The sequence below is a fragment of the Aspergillus karnatakaensis genome (assembly GCF_047715665.1).
Source record: "Aspergillus karnatakaensis strain CBS 102800 unplaced genomic scaffold BJY04scaffold_88, whole genome shotgun sequence".
Taxonomy (NCBI): Eukaryota; Fungi; Ascomycota; class Eurotiomycetes; order Eurotiales; family Aspergillaceae; genus Aspergillus; species Aspergillus karnatakaensis.
The window spans coordinates 89,877-114,685 of record NW_027395800.1 but is presented as its reverse complement, the minus strand read 5'-3'; the positions used below and the strand labels follow the sequence as shown (position 1 = coordinate 114,685).

The 24,809-nt window shown below is 51.5% G+C and overlaps 13 protein-coding genes across 13 annotated transcripts; 7 read left to right on the top strand and 6 right to left on the bottom strand.

Annotated features, from left to right (window-relative positions):
- The first annotated feature begins 590 nt into the window (after positions 1 to 590).
- Positions 591 to 2,386, top strand: BJY04DRAFT_202662 (NmrA/HSCARG family protein). Its single transcript, XM_073713240.1, has 4 exons — positions 591 to 1,503; positions 1,556 to 1,606; positions 1,654 to 1,743; positions 1,803 to 2,386. The coding sequence occupies exons 1-4, from the start codon at positions 999 to 1,001 to the stop codon at positions 2,147 to 2,149; spliced, it is 993 nt and encodes a 330-aa protein (XP_073564978.1). The 5' UTR covers positions 591 to 998; the 3' UTR covers positions 2,150 to 2,386.
- On the top strand, positions 2,377 to 3,451 carry BJY04DRAFT_202657 (uncharacterized protein). Its single transcript, XM_073713239.1, has one exon. It carries the CDS (start codon positions 2,589 to 2,591, stop codon positions 3,141 to 3,143), a length of 555 nt encoding a protein of 184 aa, XP_073564977.1. The 5' UTR covers positions 2,377 to 2,588; the 3' UTR covers positions 3,144 to 3,451.
- Positions 3,452 to 3,970: 519 nt separating this feature from the next.
- BJY04DRAFT_202656 (uncharacterized protein) lies at positions 3,971 to 4,945 on the bottom strand. Its single transcript, XM_073713238.1, has one exon. It carries the CDS (start codon positions 4,882 to 4,884, stop codon positions 4,003 to 4,005), a length of 882 nt encoding a protein of 293 aa, XP_073564976.1. The 5' UTR covers positions 4,885 to 4,945; the 3' UTR covers positions 3,971 to 4,002.
- Positions 4,946 to 5,256: 311 nt separating this feature from the next.
- BJY04DRAFT_211554 (peptidase S8/S53 domain-containing protein) lies at positions 5,257 to 7,298 on the top strand (the record flags this gene model as incomplete). The annotated part of the gene is made up of 3 exons (XM_073714426.1): positions 5,257 to 5,321; positions 5,379 to 5,736; positions 5,784 to 7,298. 3 exons carry the CDS (start codon positions 5,257 to 5,259, stop codon positions 7,296 to 7,298), a joined length of 1,938 nt encoding a protein of 645 aa, XP_073564975.1.
- Positions 7,299 to 7,681: 383 nt separating this feature from the next.
- BJY04DRAFT_232932 (cell wall mannoprotein 1 family protein) lies at positions 7,682 to 8,422 on the bottom strand (the record flags this gene model as incomplete). Its single annotated transcript, XM_073719845.1, has 1 exon — positions 7,682 to 8,422. The coding sequence occupies one exon, from the start codon at positions 8,420 to 8,422 to the stop codon at positions 7,796 to 7,798; it is 627 nt and encodes a 208-aa protein (XP_073564974.1). The 3' UTR covers positions 7,682 to 7,795.
- A 1,034-nt stretch (positions 8,423 to 9,456) lies between these two features.
- BJY04DRAFT_224354 (uncharacterized protein) lies at positions 9,457 to 10,544 on the bottom strand (the record flags this gene model as incomplete). Its single annotated transcript, XM_073717942.1, has 3 exons — positions 9,457 to 9,573; positions 9,634 to 10,118; positions 10,202 to 10,544. The coding sequence occupies 3 exons, from the start codon at positions 10,542 to 10,544 to the stop codon at positions 9,457 to 9,459; spliced, it is 945 nt and encodes a 314-aa protein (XP_073564973.1).
- Positions 10,545 to 11,046: 502 nt separating this feature from the next.
- On the top strand, positions 11,047 to 12,602 carry BJY04DRAFT_232929 (alcohol dehydrogenase family protein; the record flags this gene model as incomplete). The annotated part of the gene is made up of 3 exons (XM_073719844.1): positions 11,047 to 11,531; positions 11,616 to 12,446; positions 12,500 to 12,602. The coding sequence occupies exons 1-3, from the start codon at positions 11,413 to 11,415 to the stop codon at positions 12,600 to 12,602; spliced, it is 1,053 nt and encodes a 350-aa protein (XP_073564972.1). The 5' UTR covers positions 11,047 to 11,412.
- A 125-nt stretch (positions 12,603 to 12,727) lies between these two features.
- On the top strand, positions 12,728 to 15,337 carry BJY04DRAFT_224352 (ankyrin repeat domain-containing protein; the record flags this gene model as incomplete). Its single annotated transcript, XM_073717941.1, has 1 exon — positions 12,728 to 15,337. The coding sequence occupies one exon, from the start codon at positions 12,728 to 12,730 to the stop codon at positions 15,335 to 15,337; it is 2,610 nt and encodes an 869-aa protein (XP_073564971.1).
- Positions 15,338 to 15,514: 177 nt separating this feature from the next.
- On the bottom strand, positions 15,515 to 17,382 carry BJY04DRAFT_224351 (major facilitator superfamily domain-containing protein; the record flags this gene model as incomplete). The annotated part of the gene is made up of 6 exons (XM_073717940.1): positions 15,515 to 15,735; positions 15,788 to 15,848; positions 15,903 to 16,018; positions 16,065 to 16,321; positions 16,366 to 17,065; positions 17,121 to 17,382. The coding sequence occupies 6 exons, from the start codon at positions 17,380 to 17,382 to the stop codon at positions 15,515 to 15,517; spliced, it is 1,617 nt and encodes a 538-aa protein (XP_073564970.1).
- Positions 17,383 to 17,954: 572 nt separating this feature from the next.
- Positions 17,955 to 19,157, bottom strand: BJY04DRAFT_224350 (uncharacterized protein; the record flags this gene model as incomplete). Its single annotated transcript, XM_073717939.1, has 3 exons — positions 17,955 to 18,098; positions 18,154 to 18,358; positions 18,418 to 19,157. 3 exons carry the CDS (start codon positions 19,155 to 19,157, stop codon positions 17,955 to 17,957), a joined length of 1,089 nt encoding a protein of 362 aa, XP_073564969.1.
- Positions 19,158 to 19,450: 293 nt separating this feature from the next.
- On the bottom strand, positions 19,451 to 21,549 carry BJY04DRAFT_232922 (DUF2264 domain-containing protein; the record flags this gene model as incomplete). The annotated part of the gene is made up of 2 exons (XM_073719843.1): positions 19,451 to 20,718; positions 20,775 to 21,549. 2 exons carry the CDS (start codon positions 21,547 to 21,549, stop codon positions 19,451 to 19,453), a joined length of 2,043 nt encoding a protein of 680 aa, XP_073564968.1.
- A 353-nt stretch (positions 21,550 to 21,902) lies between these two features.
- On the top strand, positions 21,903 to 23,522 carry BJY04DRAFT_224348 (Six-hairpin glycosidase-like protein; the record flags this gene model as incomplete). The annotated part of the gene is made up of 1 exon (XM_073717938.1): positions 21,903 to 23,522. The coding sequence occupies one exon, from the start codon at positions 21,903 to 21,905 to the stop codon at positions 23,520 to 23,522; it is 1,620 nt and encodes a 539-aa protein (XP_073564967.1).
- An 865-nt stretch (positions 23,523 to 24,387) lies between these two features.
- Positions 24,388 to 24,780, top strand: BJY04DRAFT_224347 (cupin domain-containing protein; the record flags this gene model as incomplete). The annotated part of the gene is made up of 1 exon (XM_073717937.1): positions 24,388 to 24,780. One exon carries the CDS (start codon positions 24,388 to 24,390, stop codon positions 24,778 to 24,780), a length of 393 nt encoding a protein of 130 aa, XP_073564966.1.
- Positions 24,781 to 24,809: the final 29 nt, after the last annotated feature.

The following is a 24,809-nucleotide window of genomic DNA, read 5'->3' as shown; positions in this document are numbered from 1 at the left end:
GTTAAGGTTGTATAGGTGCTGGGGTGGGCTTACAGCGTTAACGTCGAGGTTCGCGTCGCAGCTCCACCAATTTTGCAGCTACGGAGAGGCCCCACGTCTCGGATCGATCTACCCGATGTTATAAAGACAATACTTCCTTAGCCGTATAGCGATCCGAGCCTTTGTTCCACGGTAGGTAGACTCTGAGTATGCCGAAGATCAGGGCTCTAGAACTACAAAAGATAGAAGAATGCTCGCACAAAAAGATGATCTAGACTCATGATTGGCTAGCCACGCGATGGGTTGGCGCTGCGCCGCAATTTACAGCGTCCTGTATGACCGGTTGATCCGGCTGCGAAGCCAACACACAATCTCAGCAAGGCCTCGTGCAGGTAACAAGCCCTGGTGGTTGACTGTGAGCTGGATACCTTAAGCCAAGACGCGACCTATGCGACCCGTAGGTAGGATTCCGCTTGGGTCGGTTGGCCCCGATTGGGAATTAGGTGTCCGAGACCTGCATGAGCTTCGGTACGATGTCCTGATGCCATCTCGCAATCGCTCTGGTATCTACGCTGGTACTCCTCGCCACCCAAACCCCGCATCATCTTGTTTTCATTAGTTAGCATCTTGCCGATGAATCCCTCGACAAAGAATTCAGACAGAATGACTTGTCCCGAGATAGCTTAAACTACCCCCAGGAGACTGAAGCTAGCGCATCCTTCCAACAGATCTGTCGTTTGCTTGACTCGTCCCTTGCTGGCAAATCTTATCTCTCTCTCTCCGGGCGAGTCATTCGGCTGTAGCCACCGAGCCAGGCAGTCCATCCGACTGGCCTGCAGCATTCTTTAAGGTTTATTCCTATGACGTTACCCAAGAATGCTGATCAATCGAGTCGGATGGTTTTCTTTGTTGTCCTTGCGTGAGCTTGCATATTAGTTTCCGAACCCCGGCCGTGCTATACTATAAATATGAAGGCCCCAGTTTCCTGTTAAACAAATCGTTACAACCAACCTCTACCTATGGCTTCTCAACCTGTTATCGTTGTCCTTGGAGCAACAGGAAACCAAGGGCGAGGGGTGGTGCAGGCCCTGCTGCGCGAGCCGTCGCCTATGACGTGGCAGGTCCGCGCCATCACCCGAAATCCGGATTCCGATGCGGCGCAGGACCTCCTCAATGCTTTCCAAACCCCTGACAACCGATTGAGTCTTCACACCGGTGATCTCTACGATAAGACAAGCCTCGAAGATGCTTTCACTGGAGCGTATGGTGTCTTCGGCGTCACCAGCGAGTACGCGGGCAAAACTATTCCCGACGAGGAGGGTATGAAGCATGAACTGCAAGCCGGCAGGAACATCATCGATGCTGCGAAAAAGGCCAATGTCAAGCATTTCGTGTTCAGTAGCTTGCCCAACATGAATGAAGTTACCGGAGGACGATTGACAAGGATATACCACATGACCCATAAGTCGGTTATTGCGCAATGGGCTAAGGAGGAGCTGCCGGCGGTAACCTGCCTGATTCCTGGTGCGTATCGTGGTATTGGTGTCTTTACTGCTTGAAAATAACACCTGTACAGGTCTTTTCCTCTCCAACCTGAATCGTCCACAGTACTGTTGCCGGAGAGAAGGTCAGACCCTTGTTCCTCACCTCTCGTCTTTCTAACATTGAACCCAGATGGAGTTGTTCGCTTCTGTCCCCCGATCCCTGCCATCAAGCTTATGGAATGGGTTGATCCCGAGTACGATATGGGGCTCTTTGCTGCACGTAAGACTGCCATTCATCAACTAACCATTCTACGTACCCCAAGCTGATCTCCACCACAGGAGTATTCTCCCTGGGACCTGACAAGACCTCTGGCAAGAGCTATTTCGTCGGAAGTAAACACTTCCGCATGCAAGATCTCGCCTCCACATTCACGCGGCTCACCGGCCAGCCGGCCGTCTACGACCCAATTACTCTCGATGACTGGGCCGACATGACGTCGAGTCAGGTTGGGCCTGGATTCAGAGAGGATGCGCGGCAGATGATGGAATGGTTCTCGACTGCGCCGGAGGATAAGAGGTGTTATGGGGCGATGGAACCTGCGGAGGATACTGCGTATGCGGAACTTGGGGTGGAGGCTAGTTCTTTTGAGGATTGGGTGAAGCGGTATAATTGGGCTGGTCCATGAGTGATATCTAGTGAGATTTATCGAGGCTTTCTTTTGATTCGAAGTTTCGGATCCTTGGTTAAAATATATCAAGCGCCTGATTGAAGTTATAACCTTGGGCGCTTTGTGCTTCTGGCTTGAATCAATGGGTGATATATCAAGGAAACAAATTTTTCTGATATAACTGATCATGATATGGCCCGGCGGATCCGGTGTTCCCATCGCTGTCACATCACTCAAGCCCTTGTAGGTGATCGAGACCACTATGCAGGAGAAGTGTTAGCTATTGTTAGCATTTATCCCGACTTCAAGAAACAAGCTAGATCTTGGGTGCCAGTCCCGTGCGCTATGGCACCGATGCTTGCCAAAGAAATTGTGTACTGCAAGGTGCCATATAGTAAAGATATATTAATCGCGTCTCTCAACCTTTGAGGGCATATTGATCGTCAACTAGCGGTGTATGAGCGAGGGGCAATCAAATCAGGTGACAGGAAAATACAATCAATCAATCCTTCATCAGCCTTGTGCACTTCTCCTGACTCTTCGAGAGGAAATCTCCACCATGGATGAAATCAACCAACAAGTGCTCGAAGCTATTGAGAACATGAAAACGATTGGAGTCGTCGTCGACCTACCCATCGACATCCTAGCGCCCGACAACTACATGAATTCAGCATTTGATTTCATCAAGCCACTCACGATAACATGGGAAGAAAACAACCTGGTACGGGAGATTGCCGTCGACATCTATCCACGACACGCATACGTGGTCGTCGACATCAACAATCACCGTTACGACTTCGAGCGCGCCCACTTGCAGGACTTCACTCTTCCCGTTTACATTCTTCGCTTGTCTCGGAAACGCAGGCAGTGGACTTTCTTCAGACGCGTACCCGAGGATCGACGAGTTGACAAGATGATCGCAGAGTTGCACAGGTGTAATGGAAAGACGCGGCCGTCGTTCCTTGCAGACCATATCAAAGGCTCTGTCTACCTTTCTCCTCGGAGGACTTGAAGGCAATGGATTGCATTTGTTATGCTCTCAGCCTGGCTGAGAAAGATAATCGCCTGCTTTTGTTTTATTTTTCTTCGATCGTTAGCCTCTGCTGACTTGATACGATGTTCTTTTCGTAAGTTCGAGGGATCCCCGACGCAGCTTCGCAATAGGCCGGGGAATCGTAGAAAGATTGTTCAATTCTCGTTGCAAGTTTCTTAGAAAGTGAGATGCGGGTTCTTGCTGCGTTGCTCATCCTTCACGGCCCGGTTGCGGTTGTCTTTAGGAGCGATTGGCCACATGCATTTAGTTGGAGGGGAATAGGCCTGGCGGGTCGTTGACTCCGCAGGCCGGTCGCGATACCGATAATAGGAGGCTTCTGAAGAAGACCCACGTTCAGCGGATGTTGGTGGACGATCTGAGGAGGTTGAGTGCCCAGGTGGTCGCATACCGAGCCTTGAGCGGCAGGTGCTAGGCACCTCGGGTATGGTCCACGGTCTCTCGCTATCCTGCCTTGTTTGTGAGGGGTTCAAGCAGAATCAGGGGTTTACTACAGTTTGATCTACCCGCGGAATCCTATTTCTCTCTAAACAACGCATTTCCCTTCTTAGACATTAACGTAGCCGCCGCACTACACATGCCCACCATACTGCCATACTTGTTCTGGTGGACTTACCACCCATCGAGCCCAGTATAAGAGACTCGATTTGTACGTAAACCAGGTACTTTAGCAGGTTACTGAGCCTTACACCGACATACTGTTCTTTCCTCAGCCGGCTGCTCCACCGTCAACAAAGGGCGGGACAAAAAGGGCCCTAGCCAACACTATACGCGGCAAGAAACATACAAGAGTAGTTAGTCGCTCACTAAGATAGACCTATTAGGCCTTTACTAGAACTATCTGACACGACTCTTCATCTTCGTCCCTTATCTCAAGAGGCAAACACCCAGTTGGCACCCAACTTCCGATTAGGTCCATACGAGCCTCACAAGTCGTAATGCTCGCTTTGGCGGGTAGACAAGGTTGTTCTAAATCCCCACCAAAGTCGTATAACTCGCCTCTCATGTACGTCAACTTGGGCCGGCTTTGGGTTATCGAGTAATGGATCTTAGCCAGTCGATAGGCGTAGATGTAATCCGAGCTCGTTGCATGTTCCTTCTTTTCTGTTCCTCCAGCAGCGTGGCTAGGACTGGGGCCAACACTCGGCATTCCCGGAACGACAAAAGCAGCCCCCGCATCGATATCAACGCCGGAATCAATCCCTACAGATTCAGTGGTCGTGGCGGACTCACTGCTATGCCTCGCAACTCTGATACCAGTGACAATGTATGGGCTATTGAAAAAGTTCTTCTCGCGAAGAAACTTTTGAACAGCCGGGGTACCTAAAACCTCGTCAAGGTAGCGTTTGGTTGGCGTCATGAAGTATGTCTCTAGCCGTGGCAGACTGACTTCATCTGCGCGTATGCTATCACGAGTGTAGGTGCTATTCAGTGGGCCCAGAGGAACGAGTAGGGTCTCGAGAAACTTTGCAAAGATACCGTATCCTCGCGACGATCGCACTTCACAGTTGCTTTTGCAATCCTGTTTCCAGGCAAGTTTGATCGGTATATCATGATGAAGCGGTACTATCGAGTATCCTTCTAGTAAGGATTCAGGGTCGTTGGGTTTGGTCAAAATCGATCCAAGGTTCAGCCATCCTGTTGATTCACCTGGTTTGTACTCGTAGTCTTGGTTGCGCAGAAGAAAATATGATTTCTTCATCTTGCGAAATCTCGGTTTTGTGCGCAGAGGAGGAAAAGAGTTGTTTCACTGCGCGCTGACAGGAAACATGACAAGAAATCCATCAACATCGTGGCTGTACGATTTATTAAATGTGTGCATAGTGGGCTGTGTAGGGAGCTTGCTGATTCACCCTGAAATTGAACGAAAGGCTGAAAACTCATGCTCAGCTATGCACACTACACAGCCAATAAATGATGGTCTGGTAGCGCCACGCAAAAGTCGAGGTGGCAGTGCTGCCCACCGTGCTTCAGCAAACCTGGCAAAGGTTCTCACAGGCAAGCAACTCGCTGGAACTGAGGAATCGACGGGTCTGTTGTTGATTTAGTTCTCCCGAGCAAGACAGAAACCACAATGGATCGCACTGGTTGCTTATTCGACTGCTCTGATGCCCGGTTGCACGATGCCAGACTTGTAAGGTAAGGGCGGTCGTTTTATTTCTGATCTTTATCCTGAGCCTCTTTAACATTTGTCAGTGAGAGTGAGTCGAGTGACGAATTTTGGGAATACCTCAAAGGCGCCCATCAGTGTCTTCGCGATTACCGTCGCTACAATCCCACGAATCCCGATACACGCGTCAAAATTGCGATACTTGACAGCGGTGCCGACTTGAGTCATCCAATAATTGTGCATATAATCGACCAGATTGAAGATTTCAACCCGGAACCAGTGGTATTCCACAGCTTTGTGGACCTAGATGATACCTGTCCAGACCCTCTTGGCCATGGCACTCACATCACTTCCACAATACTATCTATTGCAAACGGTGCAAAGCTCTACGTGGGACGAATCGTCGGAAAGGATAAGATGGTAGATCCAGAAGCCTTAGCAGAGGTATCCATTATACAGCCCCAGTCCTTGCATCGCTCTAATCGTCTTAGGCTATAAACTACGCAGTTGACACCTGGGAGGTAGATATCATATCATTGTCTCTTGGGTTCCCGCGGCCATCAAAGGATCTGGCCCACTCAATTCAAAATGCGCTTCATAAAGAGAAGCTCATATTTGCTGCGGTATCGAACAGCGGGGGGGCTTTGCCAACCGGTATCTCATGGCCAGCGCGGGAGACTAAGGTCTTTGGAGTATTTTCTTCCAATTTTCAAGGGGAAAGATCGACCTTCAATCCGAACGTAAATGACGACGACACGTTCTCCAGGTACAAATTTCTCGGCGAGGCTGTAAATTCGGCGTGGCTAAATTGCGAAGAGAAGCGGATGACGGGCACGTCAGTTGCGACACCGATAGCGGCTTCGACTGCAGCATTATTCCTCGAATATATAAGAGGGAATATGGTGGGAATACATGACATCAGTCTCATGGCTGAAATTGAGCGTTGTGCAAGTATGCCAGATGGCATGCGCCGGATATTTGCCCTAGCGGGGACAACGAGAGAAACTCATGATTTTCTTCGATACGTGACTCCTTGGTCTCTTCTTGATCACAAAAATCAGCGCTTCATCATGACTCGAATCGATCAGTGCTTGTTGGATTTGCAGTTGATCTATTACGACAAGAAGTTTGCAAGCCTTGAAAAGGACAGCGGCTCGATTCGCACTTCTCTGTCGGATCAGAAGAAGAGACTAGACAGCAACCAGAAATCGTTCGAAAAGGCTAAATCTGAGCTGAAAACTCATGTCCTGAGTATCTTGGGCGTTACCGTTCTTGGAGCTGGCTCCGTGGATGTGGCTTTCCCACTAGCCAAGTGGGTTACTGGTTCTCTGGCTCTCGGGGCGATATGGTGGCTTCTTTCCAGTGCAAGAGATACCCAAGGTACGATCCTGACGGATTTCAAAAAACGGGCAACAGATGTTCAACCGAAAATCAACGAGGCCATCAAGCTGAGTGCGAAGAATAAATCCGAGGGTGACATGGTGCTGGATCAGTTATTCAAGCTCCTTGCCCGTATTATTGAACATCATAAGAGCCACGCCCAAGTCTCAGAACCGGACTCGCATCAGCTGGAAGACAAGTTGATGCAATTGAAACTCCGATTGAAACTCCACATCATAAAAGAAACCGAACTTCAGAGTGCTTTGTCTCCGTCACAAAATGCACGAGTGCAAGATCTCATGGTGAAACTTGAAAAATTGGTCACTGAAGGTGCAGGAAAAGGGCTGTTCGGGGAAGAAGCCGAACATAATGAACTCGCGAAAAGTGCAAAGGAAGTTCTTGATCGGGCAATACGAGCTGCCTTGGCGGTACACCAAGCTCAAATTGAGGTCGATGAAGTGAGTAAAGAAATAAAGTCACAAACGCTGAAAGCGAGCGCGGACCTAGCTGAGAAAAGGGAAAAGGAAACCGGGGGCACTCTCTCATGGCTTCATTGGTTTTTGCTCTGGCTCGGGATCACTGGCGTTGCACTAACACTGATTCTGGCTGTTGTTGCAGCTTCATGAAACTTGTCAATTGGTCTTTTTTGAAATACTACCATCTCGTACAGACAAAATTGAGGCCTTTCCACTAAGTAAGAAAGAGAGCATGGCCCACGAGGGTTGTAGGGTTTAGTGGGCGTCCATCGTACCATGAGCTGGCGGAATAGTAGGACATTCTACCGATCTTGTTTGATGTGACAATTTACTGATTATTCGACCTTGGAGTTATAATAATTTGTTGTCCTACAAGAAGAAGTTCGTCACCAGGGTTCTGAGCACCTTAACCCCCTCTGTGACAAGCGTCTCTCATTTTCGTTCACATGAATCAATAATCTTTGCATGATTCCAGTACAGTACACTGTATGGAAAGAGTAACTCGATAGTGCGCTTATGCCAAAACTCTCAGTGGTGGAGCCAAATAAGCCATCGAAAAGTGTTTAGCCATCAGACCAATTTCGAGAATCGGTGTACATGTTTCTGGAAACATTCAAAAGCAGACAAGCCATAAGTCTACTCGCTACCTAGTGTGTCTTCGCCGGACAAGCAGTCTTGGTAGTCGACGTCGGTCCCGCGGTCGTCGTCGTGCTCCCAGGAGGCGGCGTGCCGCCATTCCCACCATCACAAGATCCCTGGTACGCATCAATACCAGCCTGAATGGCATTCGCAATTGTATCCGCCAATTCCTTTGAGATATCCGCCAACGCCTCGGGAACCTTGCTCACGACCGCATCGGACAATCCACTCGCGGCCTCGAACTGTTCCTGCAGGGACTCAAGAGTCGTGCATCCCTCGCCGAGCTCGAGAATTGCATCCTTCACTCCAATGAGGCTGTTCACCGTGCTTTCGGTGTCGTCGGCGAGGTCTTGGGTTGGGGTTACGAGGCCCAGGGCTTCAATTTGGTTGAGGTTGGGCTGCGCGGAGACTGTTGTCGTGCCAGAGCGGATGGTTGAGACGAGGGTGTTGGATTGGGAGACGATGGAGTCGGGGTCGAGGGGGGTGGCGGTGATTGCGGACTCGAGGGCGTTGACCTGAGCGTTGATGTCGGTGAGGACGCCGAGAATTGCGGCGACGTCGCGCTGGTAGAGCGCTGGGGTGGCTAGGGCCCCAGAGCCAAGGAGGGAGATGGAGGAGAGGACGGTGAGCTTCATTGTGGTAACTGTTTGCTTGGACGATTGCTGGCTTGAACCATATAGCTCGGGGTGCTACAGCGTTTATATAGATGGTCAGTAACAACACACATGGCCCTCGGCAGTGAGGGTACTTGGCTAGAACGCCACAATCTGGAGTTGTTATTATGGTCGAACTCTCGTAGATTAGTTTGTTCGTGTTTCCAAGAAATAAGTGCTTGGTTCATGCGCTAGATAAGCAGTTGGTGGTCAAAACTGGTAACCTGCCCGAAAGATCCAACGGGGAAGGGTATGTCATTTTTGACCAAGTAGCCTCAGTACTTGGGTAATCTTCCAGTAATCGGATCATAAATGCTCGGCTACAATCAGAAACAAGAACCAAATGAAGGCTTCGATTCTCTCTCCCCAATTGTTCCGCATTGTACCTGTGATGTCAAGAGTGAGCAGTGCTTGTCGATGTCGACCTACGCCGCTAGCTGGGAACTCCGCACCAGTCTGGAACTTGGCCACCCTCGAGCCCCAGACCAAGAGAGATGGGTCTAGGCACTAGGCTTAGCTCTAGATCTGATGTCTGTAATTGGTGTTGTTCCAAGCGTGGATATTAGTGGTTTGCGGGGGAACCGGCCGAGGCACATGTGGAAATGATCGCTTAGATTAACTATCTCCCAAAACAGTTGGAGTTGCGACAGATTCCTTGATCAGCTGATACGGAGCGTATCCAGATTGCAATTCTAGATCTCCAGGTGGGTTTGTCCGATCCGTCGACCTATTATAGAAAATAATCCGGGGAAATGACTCTCACGGATACCACCGAGGTGACAGCAAGTCCCATCTACTCCAGCTCCTACTTACTCTTTGACTCCTACCGTTGCAATCGTTCCGTAGAAAGAGGGCAGTATGTCCATTCATAATCATCATGTCTACTACTTTTGCCTAAACAACGCCAACGCCGTGTAGCCTGTCTATACCCATTCAAGTACCCACGTGCATATCACCCCCCGCACAGACACTGTCATCGTAGATTATCTACTTACCGGGATGCTTGGTTCTCCACGTTACATCCAGCCTGCCAGCTTCGGAACGGTAGAGAGTCGTCTTATCCCCATGATTGCGGTGGGGGTGAGCTCATCGCTGCTCTCACTCCCCACTGCTTTCCCACTCAAAGCTAGAGCCTACATAGTGTTAGTTCACCACGCCCTATACCGTCTCAGCTCTCAAAGGAATCCACTCACCGAAGCCCTCTCCCACCTCCCCAACATCTTACTAAGCCCATGCTTATCCCCTTCAGCCCCCTCTTTATCCTCCCCAAGAAACTCCTCGAAAAGATTCCACTCCTCTCCCTTCCCACCCCACTCATTGACCGCCGTCACCCGCAGCAAAACCCAATACTCATACTGATCCAGCATTCTCGGCCGTCCACTCGGCCAATACCCTCTCTTGCCCGCTTTATACAGCAAATCATGCACGCTAGGCTCTAACGTGTACATCGTAGGATCGAACACGCCGTCCCGCTTATCCAGTGCCATACTGTGCTGTACTTTCCATTCTGTGACGAGTCGCTCAACGCCACCGGGGAGGAGATACGAGCCGTCGGCGACGGAGGAGGATTTCAACCCGCGGAGCGGGAAGGTGTGTCGCGTCAGGGGTTTGAGGCGGGTTAGGTAGGAGGATTGGGTGAAGTCGGCGAGGCGTTCGAAGCAGGAGATGTGGTAGTAGTCTAGTTCCAGAATCTCAATATTAGCATGAGGTTCTAGCTGTCTCTCTACATCCTCTGGAGACAGTGATATAAAAATGACGCACCAGAAGCCGATCGGAACCATAAATCCCCGCCCATCCCTGGGTTCAGTGCTAGTCGGAGCGAGCCCGGGTCTAGGGTGTCGGTGCATCCTGGGAGGCAGCAGGAGACGGGGGTTGAGTCGGGGACGCGCTCGATGAAGAAGAGGGGTTGGATTGCGGGGGTGCTTTTAGTCTCGGCGAGGCCGAGATGGCGTCGGAGGCGAATGCGTTCGGTGTGTAGGGGGTCGAGGTGGTCGGGTTGGTGGGTGTCTTCTTCGTCGGAGAGCTCGATGACAGCGATATCGACCTGGGTGGCTTTCTGTGGGAGTGGTGGTGGTGCGGGGTAATCGTCCGTGCTTGGCGCCATTGTGATAAGAAGATAGATGGATGTTATCGATTTTGTCGCATTGTAAGTGAATGAGTACAAGTCTAAGAGATAAGAACAGTTCAGCTGCATTCGGGGCCACAGCAGATATAAGAACAAGAACAAGCAGTACTTTCACCATCTCACATCATCGACAGCGAGCTGAACTGTCTCGACTCTCGACTCTCCGAAGCCGGGGATGTTCCTGGAATACTGTCCAATCAGCTTGGGGGTTATGCCCGTCTAGACCGAGTCTAGTTAGCATTCCCTAGCATTCATGCCCGATAATCTGACCTTGAGGCATTAATTTGCTATTCAGAACACACCGCAGCTTGTTTGCTGCTGATTGGAAGTCGAAATTGAAGTCATCATGGGAAGCCTGATCGGTGGTGTTCTTGTGGAGGATATCTAGCCCGCTCAACGGTCCCCAAGTTCCTCGGAAGCAAAAATATATATTGGCACAGCGTCCAGTAGCAACCGATCGATCTCAATTCATCCATTAATGACCCTCACAACCTTTAGATATGCATAATGAACGGTTTATTGTCGGCTACATGCCAATTGTTGCAAACGTACAAGGATTGCAAACAAGCGACTGACAATTCACAACCATACTTGAACTGCTCCAGATCCAGTCATCATCACACAACATGAAGAAACAAAGCGATACATAACTCTGCAAGAGTAAGCACCCTGTTACAAAGCTATATCAACCCCGCTCGGAATACTCTCCGGCCTCGAGGCCACTGGTGGTTCAGCACGAGCCGAGGTCCAAATGCCGACGGGCGGAGGCTGCTTTTAACTGCTCAGCATCATCTCTTGTTCACCCACCATCGAAAAAGTGATCAGAAGCAGTATAAGAAAAGCAACAATGCAAGCCGTCGTATTCAAAGGCCCGCTAAGCGTCGCCCTAGAGGAACGCCCAATCCCGACAATCCAGGACCCGACCGATGTCATCGTCAAGGTCCGGTATACCGCGTTGTGCGGGAGGTAAGTTATAGCCATCTTCACCTCACCTCATCTTCATCACCAGAATATCGAATCAGAAGTGCAATAACTAACAAACAAATCCAGCGAACTCCACGTCTTTCGCGGCCACCAACCCTCCCCGACAAACTTCACCATGGGCCACGAATTCACCGGCGAAATCACTTCCATCGGCTCCAGCGTGTCGAAATTCAAACCCGGCGACCGCATCGTCTCCCCCTTCACCATCTCGTGCGGAACCTGCTTCTATTGTCAAAACAAAACCTCATCTCGCTGCGAAAAATGCCAGCTCTACGGCACGGCTGTCCTCGACGGCGCGCAGGCAGACTACGTGCGCGTGCCACTCGCCGACTCAACATTGGTTCTTGCGCCGGATACCATTGACGAGAAGAAACTGGTGCTCATGGCGGATATCCTACCCACGGGATTCTTCGCCGCGCGGAATGCGTTTACCGGGTTAGATGAAGCTGTTATTGCGAACAGCACGGTGGTGCTCTTCGGGTGCGGGCCTGTTGGAATCTGCGCGCTGATTAGTGCGCTCGAGTATAAGCCGAAGCATCTTATTGCCATTGACAGTGTTCCCTCGCGGTTGGAGTTGGCGGAGAGGTTAGGGGCGGAGGCGTGGAATTTCCAGGCCGATGGGGAGGGGTTAAAGGCGAGGGTGAAAGAGCTTACGCAGGGTCGCGGGGCAGATGTGGCGATTGAGGTTGTTGGGCATAGTGCGGCGTTGAGGAGTGCGTTTGAGCTGCTACGGCCTTGGGGCCGGATTTCCAGTGTCGGGGTGCATAATGGGGAGATTCCGTGGACGGGGAATGAGGCGTACGGCAAGAATCTGAGTATTCAGATGGGGAGATGTCCGGTCAGGAGTATTTTCGAGGATGCGTTGGCGTTGTTGGAGAGGAGGCAGGAGGTTTTTGAGTGAGTTCTGGTTTACTTTGGATGGTGCTGTGCTGTGCTGACTATGTGGATAGCTTCATGGTGGACGATATCCGGCCGTTGTCGCAGGCGCTGCAGGGATACGAGGATTTCAACCAGATGAAGTCGCAGAAGATCATCTTCGAGGGGGGGAAATAGGTAGAAATAATTATGGAGCTGAATGGCTAGGCAATAAGTTAATAAGAACCTCGTATTGGGGCAGTGCAGTGCTGAAAATCGTTTAAATCAAGCCTGCGCCCAGCAATTAAGCCACAAACCTCGATATGGCGACCCTACTGCTTCTTCCCAACGAATTACTCCTGGATATAGTGTCGTATCTCGACATCAAAGACCTCAACAACCAGGCCAGGACCTGCTGGCAGCTCCACCACCTCCTCAACCAACTCCTCTACCAGCATGGCCTGGAACTCGACACCCCGCCCCTCGTTTGGGGCGCCAAACGACAGAAAACCGAAACTGTGCAACGGGTCTTTCAAGAAACAGCCCCGCCAGCTAATATGCTCTTTGATGCACTGATCGAGGCCAGTAAACGCGGTTACGTTGTCATTGCCCGGCTGCTCCTCGACGAGGGTGCAGCCCCTAACGGCGGGCACGACGGCGAGAACCTGAGAATTGGAAACCCGTTATATGAAGCTGCGTGTGGCGGTCATATCGAGCTCGCCCAGATGCTACTCGACGCAGGCGCAAGGCTTACCGTACTGGACACTGCACAGAAGGGAGAGCTCCTAGCCCAGTGTATACGTCTACATCCCTGGCTGGGTACAGAATCAAAAACCCCTTATGCGAAAGAAGGAAGCGGCCTGCAAACTCTGTATTTTCTATTAAAGCATGGGTTGGACGTCACGAGCAGCACGGATATCGCATGGGTTGCCCTGGGGAATGGCTGCACAGTCGAACTCATTAGCCACCTTATTAGATGCGGGCACGTTCCCCGTGGCTCCAGCAGTGACTTCAGTGAACTAGCACTTCAGGCCATTGATTGCGGAAAGGCCGAAGGCGACGCATGCGCGGCGTTGGTGATGACGTGCATAGAGCTTGGGGCTGACCCCAATGCAAGAGGCAGCCGAGGGGTTCCGTTGTTGCACCGCGCCGCCGAGCTGTCTCTGGCAGCAGTTGTTCGTGTGCTTCTCGATGCAGGCGCGGATGTCAATCTCCAAGATGAACACGATTGGACAGCGTTATATTATACGTTATCCTTTACCGCTGCAAGTCGCGCGGACATAGTTGAGATGTTACTGGCAGCAGGGGCAGATATTGCCACTACCTACCAGCCAGGGGGACAGAGCATTGTAATAAAAGCCATCAACATGGGAGATCGAAAGTGTGTACGGTTGCTTTTGACGAGTGCCATCGAGCGAATCTCTAGACTGCCTGCCGGAGAGCTCGGAATGGCTGCTGCTATGGTTGGTGATGATTCAGCCTTGCACAGAGTGTTAGAGTGGTGCGAAGCCGAGGAACTGATGGAATTCATCGATCGTGAAGGGAACGACGCTCTCATGCTCGCGGCGCGGCATGGCCACTCCCAAATCGTCCGAACTCTAACAGTCGAGATGGGCATAAGACCTGCATTCCACCGGCAGAATCAGCACCGGGATACGGCTCTCCACCTCGCCATGTACAGCGGAGACGAGGCCACCGCAAGTTTGCTCATAGAGAAATCGGAAGACAGAAACCTCCATGTCCGCAACAAGACGCGGTTTACCCCGCTGGCTCTTGCTGTGCAGTATTGCCCGGCCGCCGTGGTCAAGCTGTTGCTCGAACGCGGTAGCAATATCGGTTTTGTTAGTTGCTACAGCGAGTGCCTTCTGCACGACGCAGTCAGGCGGGGAGATGCCACGATAGCAAAGCTACTCCTCGACAGGGGGGCTTCTCATGACAAAGTGAACGCACTGGGCGACACACCACTGTCATTGGCTATACGGACTGAAAGGCATGTTCTGATCGAGCTGTTCCTGCGCTCAGGCATATCAATAGAAGGTCGCGACGGACGGGGCAACACACCCCTTATGACCGCCGTGCTCTGCCAATCACTCAAAGCCATCAAGTTGCTGGTGGAAGCTGGCGCTGATCTAAACGCAAAATGCGACCGCGGACTCAGAGACGGAACGACTGCGTTCCGAATGGCCCTGGAATGCGAGACCTCTCATATCGCGCAGTTCCTCCTCGAAGCCGGAGCGGACTGCACTGGGAAGACAAAACAGGGAAAGACACTGCTAATGCGCGCCATTAATCAGTGGCCTTCGTGGTCGGGATACCTCCAATTGAGAGAGCAGTGGTACGGCATAGATCTGGGTGTCCTGCGTCGAGAGGATCTGAATGAACTCGCTCTGGATATGTTAGGGATGCATGGGAGCAAGCTCGACATAAATGCGATTGTGCCCGGCGATAAGAATCGAACTGCCTTAACTTATGCCGCTCGCATCGGACACGCTGGCCTTGTACGAGAGCTTCTCCGCCTCGGTGCAGATACAAGCCATCGAGATGCCGACGGAGGCACAATCCTGACTTGGGCGGCATGTGGCGGGAATCCGGACGTACTTGATATTCTCGTCGAATATGGCTGTGATTTAAATGTTCTTCTGGAAGTCGGGGATAAACAGGGCAACACACCCCTACTGAGTGCTGCATGGCGAGGAAATATCGAAGCTGCTGAATGGCTTGTGGCACGCGGAGCACGCCTGGGGCATTGCAACCACGCTGGGAAAAGTGCGGCAGCGCAGGCAGCGCAGGAAGACCACATAGAGATGGTTCTGTGGTTAGTCAGGCGAGGGGTGAGTATGACAGCTACAGAGAGAAAAGTGTGCTATTTCGTGAACTCGTATGATCTGTGTGGGGAATTAAGAAACCCATTTGAGACGGTAGCTGAGTTTTGATCTACCTTTGCAGTTATGTTTGCACTTTGTTCATATTGAGAGACAAATCAATGTATATCATGTCTGTCCTTCACACACCATGAGGCTCGGCCAGTGGGATAAGAACGCTGAACTAAAGGCAGGTTGACGCAATACCATCGAAAGATCATCTTATACTGGATCACACAGCAGCAGCTCCTAAATCTTCTCCCTCTTATCAGCAGAGAACTCAACATGCTCCAAATCCTTAGCCTTCTCATCTTTGACGGGCTTTTCATCGTCCTTGACGGCATATTCACCACTGGTGTACTTTCCAGCCTTGACGTCTCGTCTCCAGAGGAATTGACCGAGCATGAAGAGAGAAGACCAGCAAATGACAAAGATTGTGTTGACGGTGTATCCCTTGCGCCATTTGGGTGCTGTGATGATTGTTAGTATCGAGAGTGCACGGGTAGCAAGAGTGATTCGTACCTTCGACAACAGGGAAGACTGTAATGGGGTAGAAACTGAAGAATACCCAACCGAATGTCATCTGCAAATTGATTAGCGACTGAACTAAAGGGATTTAAGAATGGATAGGGCGTACCATGGCGCCGGAAGTGAATGCTCTCGCCTCGGAATCGTCTTTCATGACCATATTGACCCACGGGAATAATATGGGCGTGACACAAGATGTGAAGCCGAGGAGGTAGTACGCGGTGACTGTAGAGTCAGTATTGATCAGATAGCGCCATAAATGATAACTCACATTTCAAACCCAGAGGGATGTCCCAAATAAGCAGACAGATATTGGAGAATAACAGAGTCGACGCGACGACCGACATGACCGCCCAGAATGGATAAACCATCACCAGCGACGTTGCTAAAATACCAGCAAAGACGGATACCGCTTGAACGCCGGTGGGGATCATGTTGATCTGGGAGATGGTCCAGGTGCCGTGCGTATCGGCCTGGTCCTTCAGCCATAGAATCATCTGGCCGGCAACATAGGAGGTGCATTGGAAGCTAGACAGTCAGCGTGGACTCGCATAATTCGTTCGAGAACTTACAAGATGTAGGTGAATACAGCGACATAGAAGTGCCAGTGAGTAAAGACACGCTTGAGCATCTTCTTGCCAATCTTTCGACTTTCCCGAACACCCTCATTACGCATCCTGGACACGCAGAGCTTGTGGTTTGCCTCGGTCAACCACCAGACCTTGGGTCCAGATGGGAGTCCGGGGAAGAAGAAGAAACTGGCGATCGCAATAGGCAGACTGATGCAGCCGTCGATGATAAACAGCCACCGCCAGCCTGCCATTCCAGAAACACCGTCCAGAGTCTCGTGCGCTGCTGCTTGGAGATAACCGCCCATGAAGGAGCCGATGTTGCTGGACACGAACCACACGCCTGCACGTTTGAACAGCTCGTCGCCACGATACCACGATGACAGGATGTACATTGTTCCAGACGATACAGGGGTCTCGAGAACCCCGAGCAGGAAGCGCAAACCGTAAATGTCGTGCTTGTTCCGGAGGCGAGATTGGGCAAAGGTGATGACGGACCAGCATACTTCCATGGTGGGCAGGAAGTAGCGAGCGAACTGAGGCCGGGACATGACCATCATTGAGGGGATTTCGAAAAGCATATAACCGATGTTGTAGAAGGTGCCGAAAAGGGAGTACTCATTGCCGAAAAGCTCCAAGTCCTCTTTCATGCCGGAGGAGTACGCATTGTTGATGTTGACCTGATCGAGCCATTTGATGAAGTCTGTGCTTGTTAGTGATGGCGCAGGTAAATGGAGACAAATACCTGCATCCGAGACAGCAGACCGGGAGCAAAATGCAGTCGAGCTTGAAGAGAAGTCTCCTCTCCTCCTTGGAATAATGGCTAGGGTACCAGTCGAACAGATACGCCCAAGCCACCCAGAGTGAGCGAGGCTTTGGCTTGTTCGCTGAACTGGGAACAGTCTCGTCCTTCTCAGCGTCTCGAACCTTAGAGTCTTCATAGACTGCAGGGTTGTTCTGGGCGTCGATGACCGCAGGCTGGTCGAGGCTGGTCTTGCCTTTGACGACTTGGTCCGCCATGTTCGCAAACTGTGTGGAAGACTGGGTGTGGTCTTTTGAAACTGCTGTCCTGATGCCATTACGGCCTTATATACTAGCTTGCAAAAGATAGGGGATGTGGAGTGTGATTGGATCACACCATCCTCCCACCCCCAGCAAGCCGTTGACGCGGAGTGCGGGGTATCTGGAGAAGCCCGGACGGTTGATCATGGCCTTCGGACCATCTCCACTCCGACTGAATCCTTCAATCTGGGGTTGGCGGACGGGGAAACCCTCCCGTGGAGGTGGAAGTTATCCCAATGGCTGCAAGCTGGAAGGCTGCGGCTCTCCTGTTTCCGACCAGGACTACGATCATTCTCGGAGGAATAATTGCAAGACCTAACGACTGCTTTGTGGAAGGTGAGAGGAGGCGGCTGAATTTGATGGAGCTCGGGGGTCGCATCAGCCCTCTGCCTAGGTACGCATCAGGATTGCTGTCTCAACTACCCATTGAGACCCTGAACAGATCGCTTGAAGTGTCATCCATACGGTCTGGCGCCGGTTCCTGTTGGAAGTCCGACTTGTCAACTTGAATTGCGAACGATGATCCATGTTCAGACCCATCGACCGTCCGGATACTGCAAAGGCTGCCGACCATTCGTTTCGCCGTCCTCTACAATCTCGCCGTTGGATGGTCTTGAGATATCAGTTCTAGTCTCGGAATGGACTATCTTCGACTCGTTTCCGTGTCGCCGTTGCTAAACGCACGCCACCCCGTTAGAAACAATTACTCAAGTGGTTAATTGTCCTTACTTGGTACTTGCTCCTGATGTTGAACAAAATATCCACGAACCCGACTCCAGACACAATCACCGGTATGAGCTGCCCGGTCGAGCCAACGGTGTATACATCGGAGACGAGATTCCACCGCAACATGAGTTCGATGGCAAGAATGGAGTAGATACAGGAGACTGGCGGAAGGATGATCTCGAAGAGGTAGACTCTCGTCGCCCAGTTGCTGCTTTCGATAAGCGAACAGCTTAAGTCCAATAAGTATACAGAGAACCATCTTCTTACCTTGTCACTGCATCCCCGGGCTTGCGACTGAACAGCTGCACCCAAGCACGCATCCCTACTCTCAGATGTCGCAGACTAGTTCTCACCCGCGCAGTAGCCGAAAGGTCAGCAGCGCTGTTCTCGCGATCAATCTCCCGCACGATGTGAGTGGGGTTGAAGGTCGTTTCCGTGTTCCGCCATCTCTCGACGAGGCCAGCGATATATGGAAAATAGTACCGTACCGCTGCGACAAACACCGCAACCGCCAACAGAATCGATAACACGGCGAAGAAAATACTCACCCTGCCAAAATGCCGCGGCGAAATCCTCGCAAACAAAAAGATGCTATTCCCGCACGGCGTCACCACAAACCGGTCACTATCCCTCCCTGAGATCCAAAACCACGACGAATATATCAACATGATAAACCCCGTCACCGGGCCGAGTATCAGCCTTTTACTCAATGGCGTCGCTGGCTGACGGCCTCGTGCTGATGTTGGTGAGATGGAGTATAGCCCGCCGAAAAACATGTAGAGCATGATGATGATTTCGATGGTGTGAGCGTCACCTTGGAAGGTCAGAACGAGTAGAGAAGACATCACGGCAAGCGAGAATGCAAAGTAGTTGAAGCGGAGCAGGTTGGTGTCGTCGAGGTGGAAGTAGGAGGAAACCAGAGCTGAGATCCACTGGATATAGATGCCGACTCGGATCCCGAGGCCGTAGAGGTCGGAGTTTCCTGGGAAACCGCAGGGTTCGGCCATGGCTTATAGCTACGCGTTATGCTTGAGCTCGATAGAATGCTGAACTGATTCCATCATGAAAACGCCATGAGAGCCTTGCTGCAAGGTGACGCGCGCCAAGGCGAGAACGCGGGGTGAGCTTGTAGCTTGTGCAGGGGGTAGCTATACATGAGACCACAGGTTGATTGCTCATTGATGCATTCTATAGACAGTCTACAGGGTTCGAAATGTGGAAGACAACTCTCGGGTTCTGGCGCTGTATGACTATATGCAAAAGGTACTGCAGGGCATTGGGAAGTAAGAACCACATAGCTTCATTGTACAGTAACATCTACATCATCGCCAGCGACAAGAATCGACAACCGCGGCTGCTTTGCCCACAAATCATAAACCCTGTCTCCTTGAAGGCCCGCAGAGGCGGCCACCGCAAACACTCCTGTTATGAGCCAAAGCTCCCCTTGATCGCCATCAAACGTTAACTCGTGCCGTATAGACGGAATGAATGTCCTTGACGCAATGAGGTTTGTGTTTGGGTCTGCTCGTAAGGCGAACGCTTTACTCTCGTTTGTGGATGTATTGTTGATGTTGAAGGTAGCTTCTTTTGTCAGGTTAATCATCCCGCTGCTTCCAGCGCGAGATGTAATGAGGGTAGCATCTCCCTCGGTCGAACAGCTTTCAGCCGTGTTTGAGATTGAGGCACTGCCCGAAATGAAGCCTCCAGAAGCCGTCCCCGCATCGATAGCAAACCCAGCGTCGACTAGTCGAACAGCTTCTAAGATAGAAGCAGCGCCTGGAGTCAAGTTCCAATGTACCCTGTGTACCCTGACATGCCATCCAGGGAAGCTCTCGACTAGCGGAAGAAGTATGGTAGTGACAGTTATGTCAAGATAGTTCCACGGCCGCCAGACACTCGATAAACCCGGGACAGGATATACGGTGTTTGAAACCCTGGCATGTATGATCCTCTCCTCATAAGGCTCCGACCTAACCTTCCACGTCTCACCGCCGTCGTGCGTGATAGACAAGGTACTATCTGGTGCTAGCTGCTCGAGCAGTGGTCCACATGGCACGCTGAATGCAAAAGCAGAAGAATATGCGAACTTCCCGTATTTCGCTTCTCTTGCCTTGTGGCCTTTCCTCGTCATTTGGCCCGCCGAGAGTAGAAAGTGGTGCTCGGGACTGTTGCATAGGATATGCCGTGGCGACCAGACGGTCCTCACTTTCGGAATTGAGGAAGCCACCGAAGATGAAGGATGATTCAGCTCCGGCGAGGTCCAAAAGGACCGTGATTCAGGAAGCATAAGCACTATAAAACTCTTGAGACACCAGTAGACAGACTGGGGCGAGTTATAGTTCTCGCTCAGGTACATGTTCGGGTAGGTAAAGCCGATGTTTAGTGTTCCGTCGAGATTGAAGATATTGGGATGCTTCGACCACCACCGGAGATGACGAGTAAGCATACCCTTCATGGCGCCCAGGGATAGCGGTGGAGGGAGCTCAACCTCTGCGCAGGCTGCGGCGGACCAAAATGCTGCGAAAGCGAAGCGGTATGTCATGCTTCGGCCAAAGGGGATTGCGGCACCTATCATAACATTATTAGTCGCGTTGATAATTCCTTTTCAGGTGGAGATAATATACCATTTTGATCGAAGTATCGCCAGAACGTAGAACCGAACTCTCTTGCCGATTTCCGATATGCTTCGGCTCTCTGAGGGTCCTCATTCCCAGCGAAACGAATATACAGCAGCTGTGCGAACTGGATTGCAAAACTACCAGAGTAATAGTCCGCCTGCTTGCGTTCCTCGCCCCATACACCGTCACTGGACCATCCCTCTCCTATCTGGAAAGTGTCGAGCATCGCAAGGTCTGCTTCTATCTGATCTTGAATGCTGTCGCGTGGGATACCGAGGGATTTTGTTAAAGCAAGATTGACAAACACACGGAACCATCTCCAGTTATTCTGGGGGATCTTGTGGTCATTGATCTGGCGAAGCCAGCGGGCGAGATTTGTTCTCGCTTTCTCGGTCAGAGAATCGACAAAGACATCTGGTCTGGCCAGTAGCGCAATCGCGATTGATTCCATCTCTACCATTCTCTGGTCAAAGTCGCCAAGATCACGCCAGTACTCCGGCGAACCTGGATCTGTGCCTGTCTCTAGGCCTTGGGTCCATGATTCCAGATTCAAGCCGGTTTCCTCGCCGAAGAGAAAAGGGACTGCCCATAGCGGCCTTGCAAAACCTTCCAGTTGGGCAGAGACCTCGTCGAAACCTGCAGCAGTCGCCACAGGGATTTTAATTCTTGATTTGGAGATGCTCTTGTGTGGCTCGAGCGGCGCCAGGAGAGATGTGGCGGCTCGGACAAAGTCCGAACGGGTCTCAAAGGGATTGTCTGAGAAGCCCGGCAAAGGAGGCATGGTGAGGAGTCCTCAGGTGGTCAGTGGTAGGACTTACAGGCCATGGATCTGATAAGAGCAGAGGTTGACGCGGGGAACTCGCCGGCAAATCCCCCGAACAAGTGGCGGGGGCTCGGAGCAGTGTTCTCGGGGCTCGGGGCATTGCCAACGGAAGATCAACATCTAATGCAGCTGGCTTATCAGCCTATTCAGGATAAATCCCGAAGGAAGCATGCATCTGCATTGATTGGTAACCATCCATCTCGCTTGTCAATTTATACGCCAGCTGCCACGGGTCGATGAGGGTGGCTGCATTACACCGATCCGGGTAAATACCTATCAATCCTTACCTTCAGTCCATTGACATACTCAGAATGCTGAATGCTGGCACTATGAACAGCTCAGCAGTATCACGTACCTCGAGTACATCTTCCTCGCCGGATGTGCTATCCCCTTTGCCAAAGAAGAGGAAGGCAGAGAGTATTACCTCAGTGTCTGATCCGGACGAGCCGGCATATACAGCCCTCAAAAGTCCAGCCGCAAAGCAAGAGCTTCCTGAGCTGTTCGAGGAGAACATCATCGCGAAAATTGTGAGAACCGCAGCGACGACGCTCAACAACCCCAGCGTTTTCTCCAGTCCGACAGGCGTTCCGCTGGGTTACCCAGAAACAGTTCCCCAGACAGGGCCGAATGCCGGTCAATACGAATTTCGAGATCCAGAGTTCTGGACGTGCGGCTTCTTCCCGGGTAGCCTCTATGCACTACTAGAGAGATCTGTTAAGCACCCTCAGCGCATTCCGGTCACATCCGGGCTATCCGGCGCTGGTGTGAAGGTTCAGGATATTCGCGCCCAGCTGCGCTCCCTGAGCAAATCATGGTCAAAGTCACTACACAGCATGGCCTTCAGAACGGATACGCATGACATCGGCTTCATCGTCATGCCCGCGCTGAAAAGAGATTGGGAATTGTTTGGCAGCGAGCAGAGTCTGAGGTCGATCGTGCAGGCGGCGCGGAGTCTAGCCACGAGATACGTACCAACCGCAAGAGCAATCCGCAGTTGGGACTGCTTGGTGAAGAAGGAAATCACCGTCATCGACCAGACTCAGAATGTTCTAGTCATCATCGACAGCCTGTGCAATCTAGACTTGCTCTTCTATGCCGCTGCACATACTGGCGACGAATCCTTGTCGGATCTGGCAGCTGCCCATGCACAAACCCTCCTAACAACACATCTCCGGCCAGAGAACAACATACCAGTACCGAAAAATGGATATCGAGGACAGCTGTATTCGACATGCCATGTTGCCAATATCGACCCTGCAACGGGTGATATGAAGTGGCGATGGACTGCACAAGGTTACGAGAATGAATCTACTTGGGCCCGTGGTCAAGCCTGGGCAATTCTGGGCTATGCGCAAACATACATGTGGACTCAAGATACCACATTCCTCGATGCTGCGTGCGGTTCTGCAGAGTACTTCCTCCATAGACTCGAGGCCTCGCCGTCCTGTGTGGAAACAGAGATTGAGCCTCCGTCGCGATACACTCTCACTGCTGGTAGCAAGAAAGTGAAGCGGACCAAAGGCCGACTTGTTCCTCTGTGGGACTTTGATGCCCCTGTTGACCCGTCGGACCCTCTCCGAGATTCATCGGCCGGTGTAATTGCTGCCAATGGTATGGTCATTTTGTTCCAAGCCCTCACTAGTCTCGGCCAGGACAGCCTTGCTCGCAGGTTCTTAGATGCAGCATTCGATATTGTGCAAGACACTCTCGACCTTTGTCTGGCGACGGAAAAGGCACATCTTTCCCACGACGGAAAGGGCATTACGGGCGAGGACAGTGCTTTTGGTTTTACCTTTGATTCAATCCTGAAGAGTGGCACTGCAAACAATAACCAGAATGCGCGGCGCCGGTACTGTAACCACGGGTTGGTGTATGGCGACTACTACCTGATAGAGTTTGGGAACCGGCTGCTTGATTTGGGTCTTGTATAGTTAGTCTGATCGAATAGAACCGTTCACATCCAGAAGAGGATCGAGTAGGTGGCTAAAAGTGCAGCGCAGACCATTAGCTTTAAATAAACTTATGTCCATGCAAGTAGCCATATTTAGCTCACATTCGGAACTTGGAACTCTCAGTCACCTGGATACATGGAGTGCCTTCCCCGTCTCTACCCAGGTACGATGCTACTCCTTCTGATTCTGCTCATCCTAGTCAGGATCCATAGTTCAGATAGGGGAGAGAGCACTGAGTGGCGTTCCGATCAGTATATAGGAATGAACTGATACACATTGTTTTGTAACCGGCAGTATAGCAAACTGGTAGCCCCACTAGAAACTTCCTCATATGTCGCGCCATAGGAGTGATAGTATACACCATCGACCTTCTCCAACGCAGTGTGGAGACAACTTCTAAGACGGAGCACACCATAGACCTCATCATAAATCCAGTAGTACAGTAGTAAAGGTGCTTAACGTCCAGATTATGTCCTTGATAGCGCCGTGATATGCATCATGCTATCCTATACGTAATTCAGGAGACTGACAAGTACTGGACTGGTGGAGTAAACAGGTAGAATACGGAGTACAGGAAGATAAGCAAACGCATGAAACTAGGTCCACTCCACTCGCCATCACCCGCTCCAGCTCCAAACCAGAGGGGTAGACTCGCCTTCTCTATGACCGATATAATCGCCTATCTCCGACAAACGTCCCACTCGCTGCTAGCCAAGGGTTATAAATAAACCCCCCTCCATCCCTCCTCCATACCATTCCCACCCCTCATCTCTACCGCATACAAACCTCCAGCTGAATACACCAACCAACCCTTCACTCCATCGAACCATCGCTAAAAGCCAACATGCCCCCCTCAACCATAATCCCCGCGGGCACAACCCAAACCACCAAAACCGGCCCCAGCGCCACCTTCACCGGTGACGTCTTCCTCGAACTCCTCCACAGAGACACCAACACCGCAACCGCAAACGTGACCTTCACCCCCTGCGCCCGCACGCACTGGCACACGCATGAGGGCGGCCAGATCCTCAAGGTCACGACGGGGACAGGCTGGATCTGTGATCGGGGCGGCGTTCCGCAGAAAATTAAGGCGGGGGATGTGATTGTGGCGCCGCCGGGAACGACGCATTGGCATGGGGCGGACGAGGGGAGTTTGATGACGCATTTTGTGGTGGGGTTGGGGGAGACGAAGTGGCTTGAGGCTGTGTCGGAGGAGGAGTATAAAAAGCGGGAGTAGCAGGGATGAGATGACAACCAGGAGGAATG

What these genes read in the sequence shown, in the direction of transcription:
- BJY04DRAFT_202662 (XM_073713240.1), top strand. Translation starts at nt 999, where the DNA reads ATGGCTTCTCAACCTGTTATCGTTGTCCTTGGAGCAACAGGAAACCAA. An exon ending in GGTAACCTGCCTGATTCCTG is followed by an intron (nt 1,504 to 1,555) that starts GTGCGTATCGTG and finishes ACACCTGTACAG; the next exon opens with GTCTTTTCCTCTCCAACCTG. An exon ending in GTACTGTTGCCGGAGAGAAG is followed by an intron (nt 1,607 to 1,653) that starts GTCAGACCCTTG and finishes CATTGAACCCAG; the next exon opens with ATGGAGTTGTTCGCTTCTGT.
- BJY04DRAFT_202657 (XM_073713239.1), top strand. Translation starts at nt 2,589, where the DNA reads ATGAGCGAGGGGCAATCAAATCAGGTGACAGGAAAATACAATCAATCA.
- BJY04DRAFT_202656 (XM_073713238.1), bottom strand. Translation starts at nt 4,884, where the DNA reads ATGAAGAAATCATATTTTCTTCTGCGCAACCAAGACTACGAGTACAAA.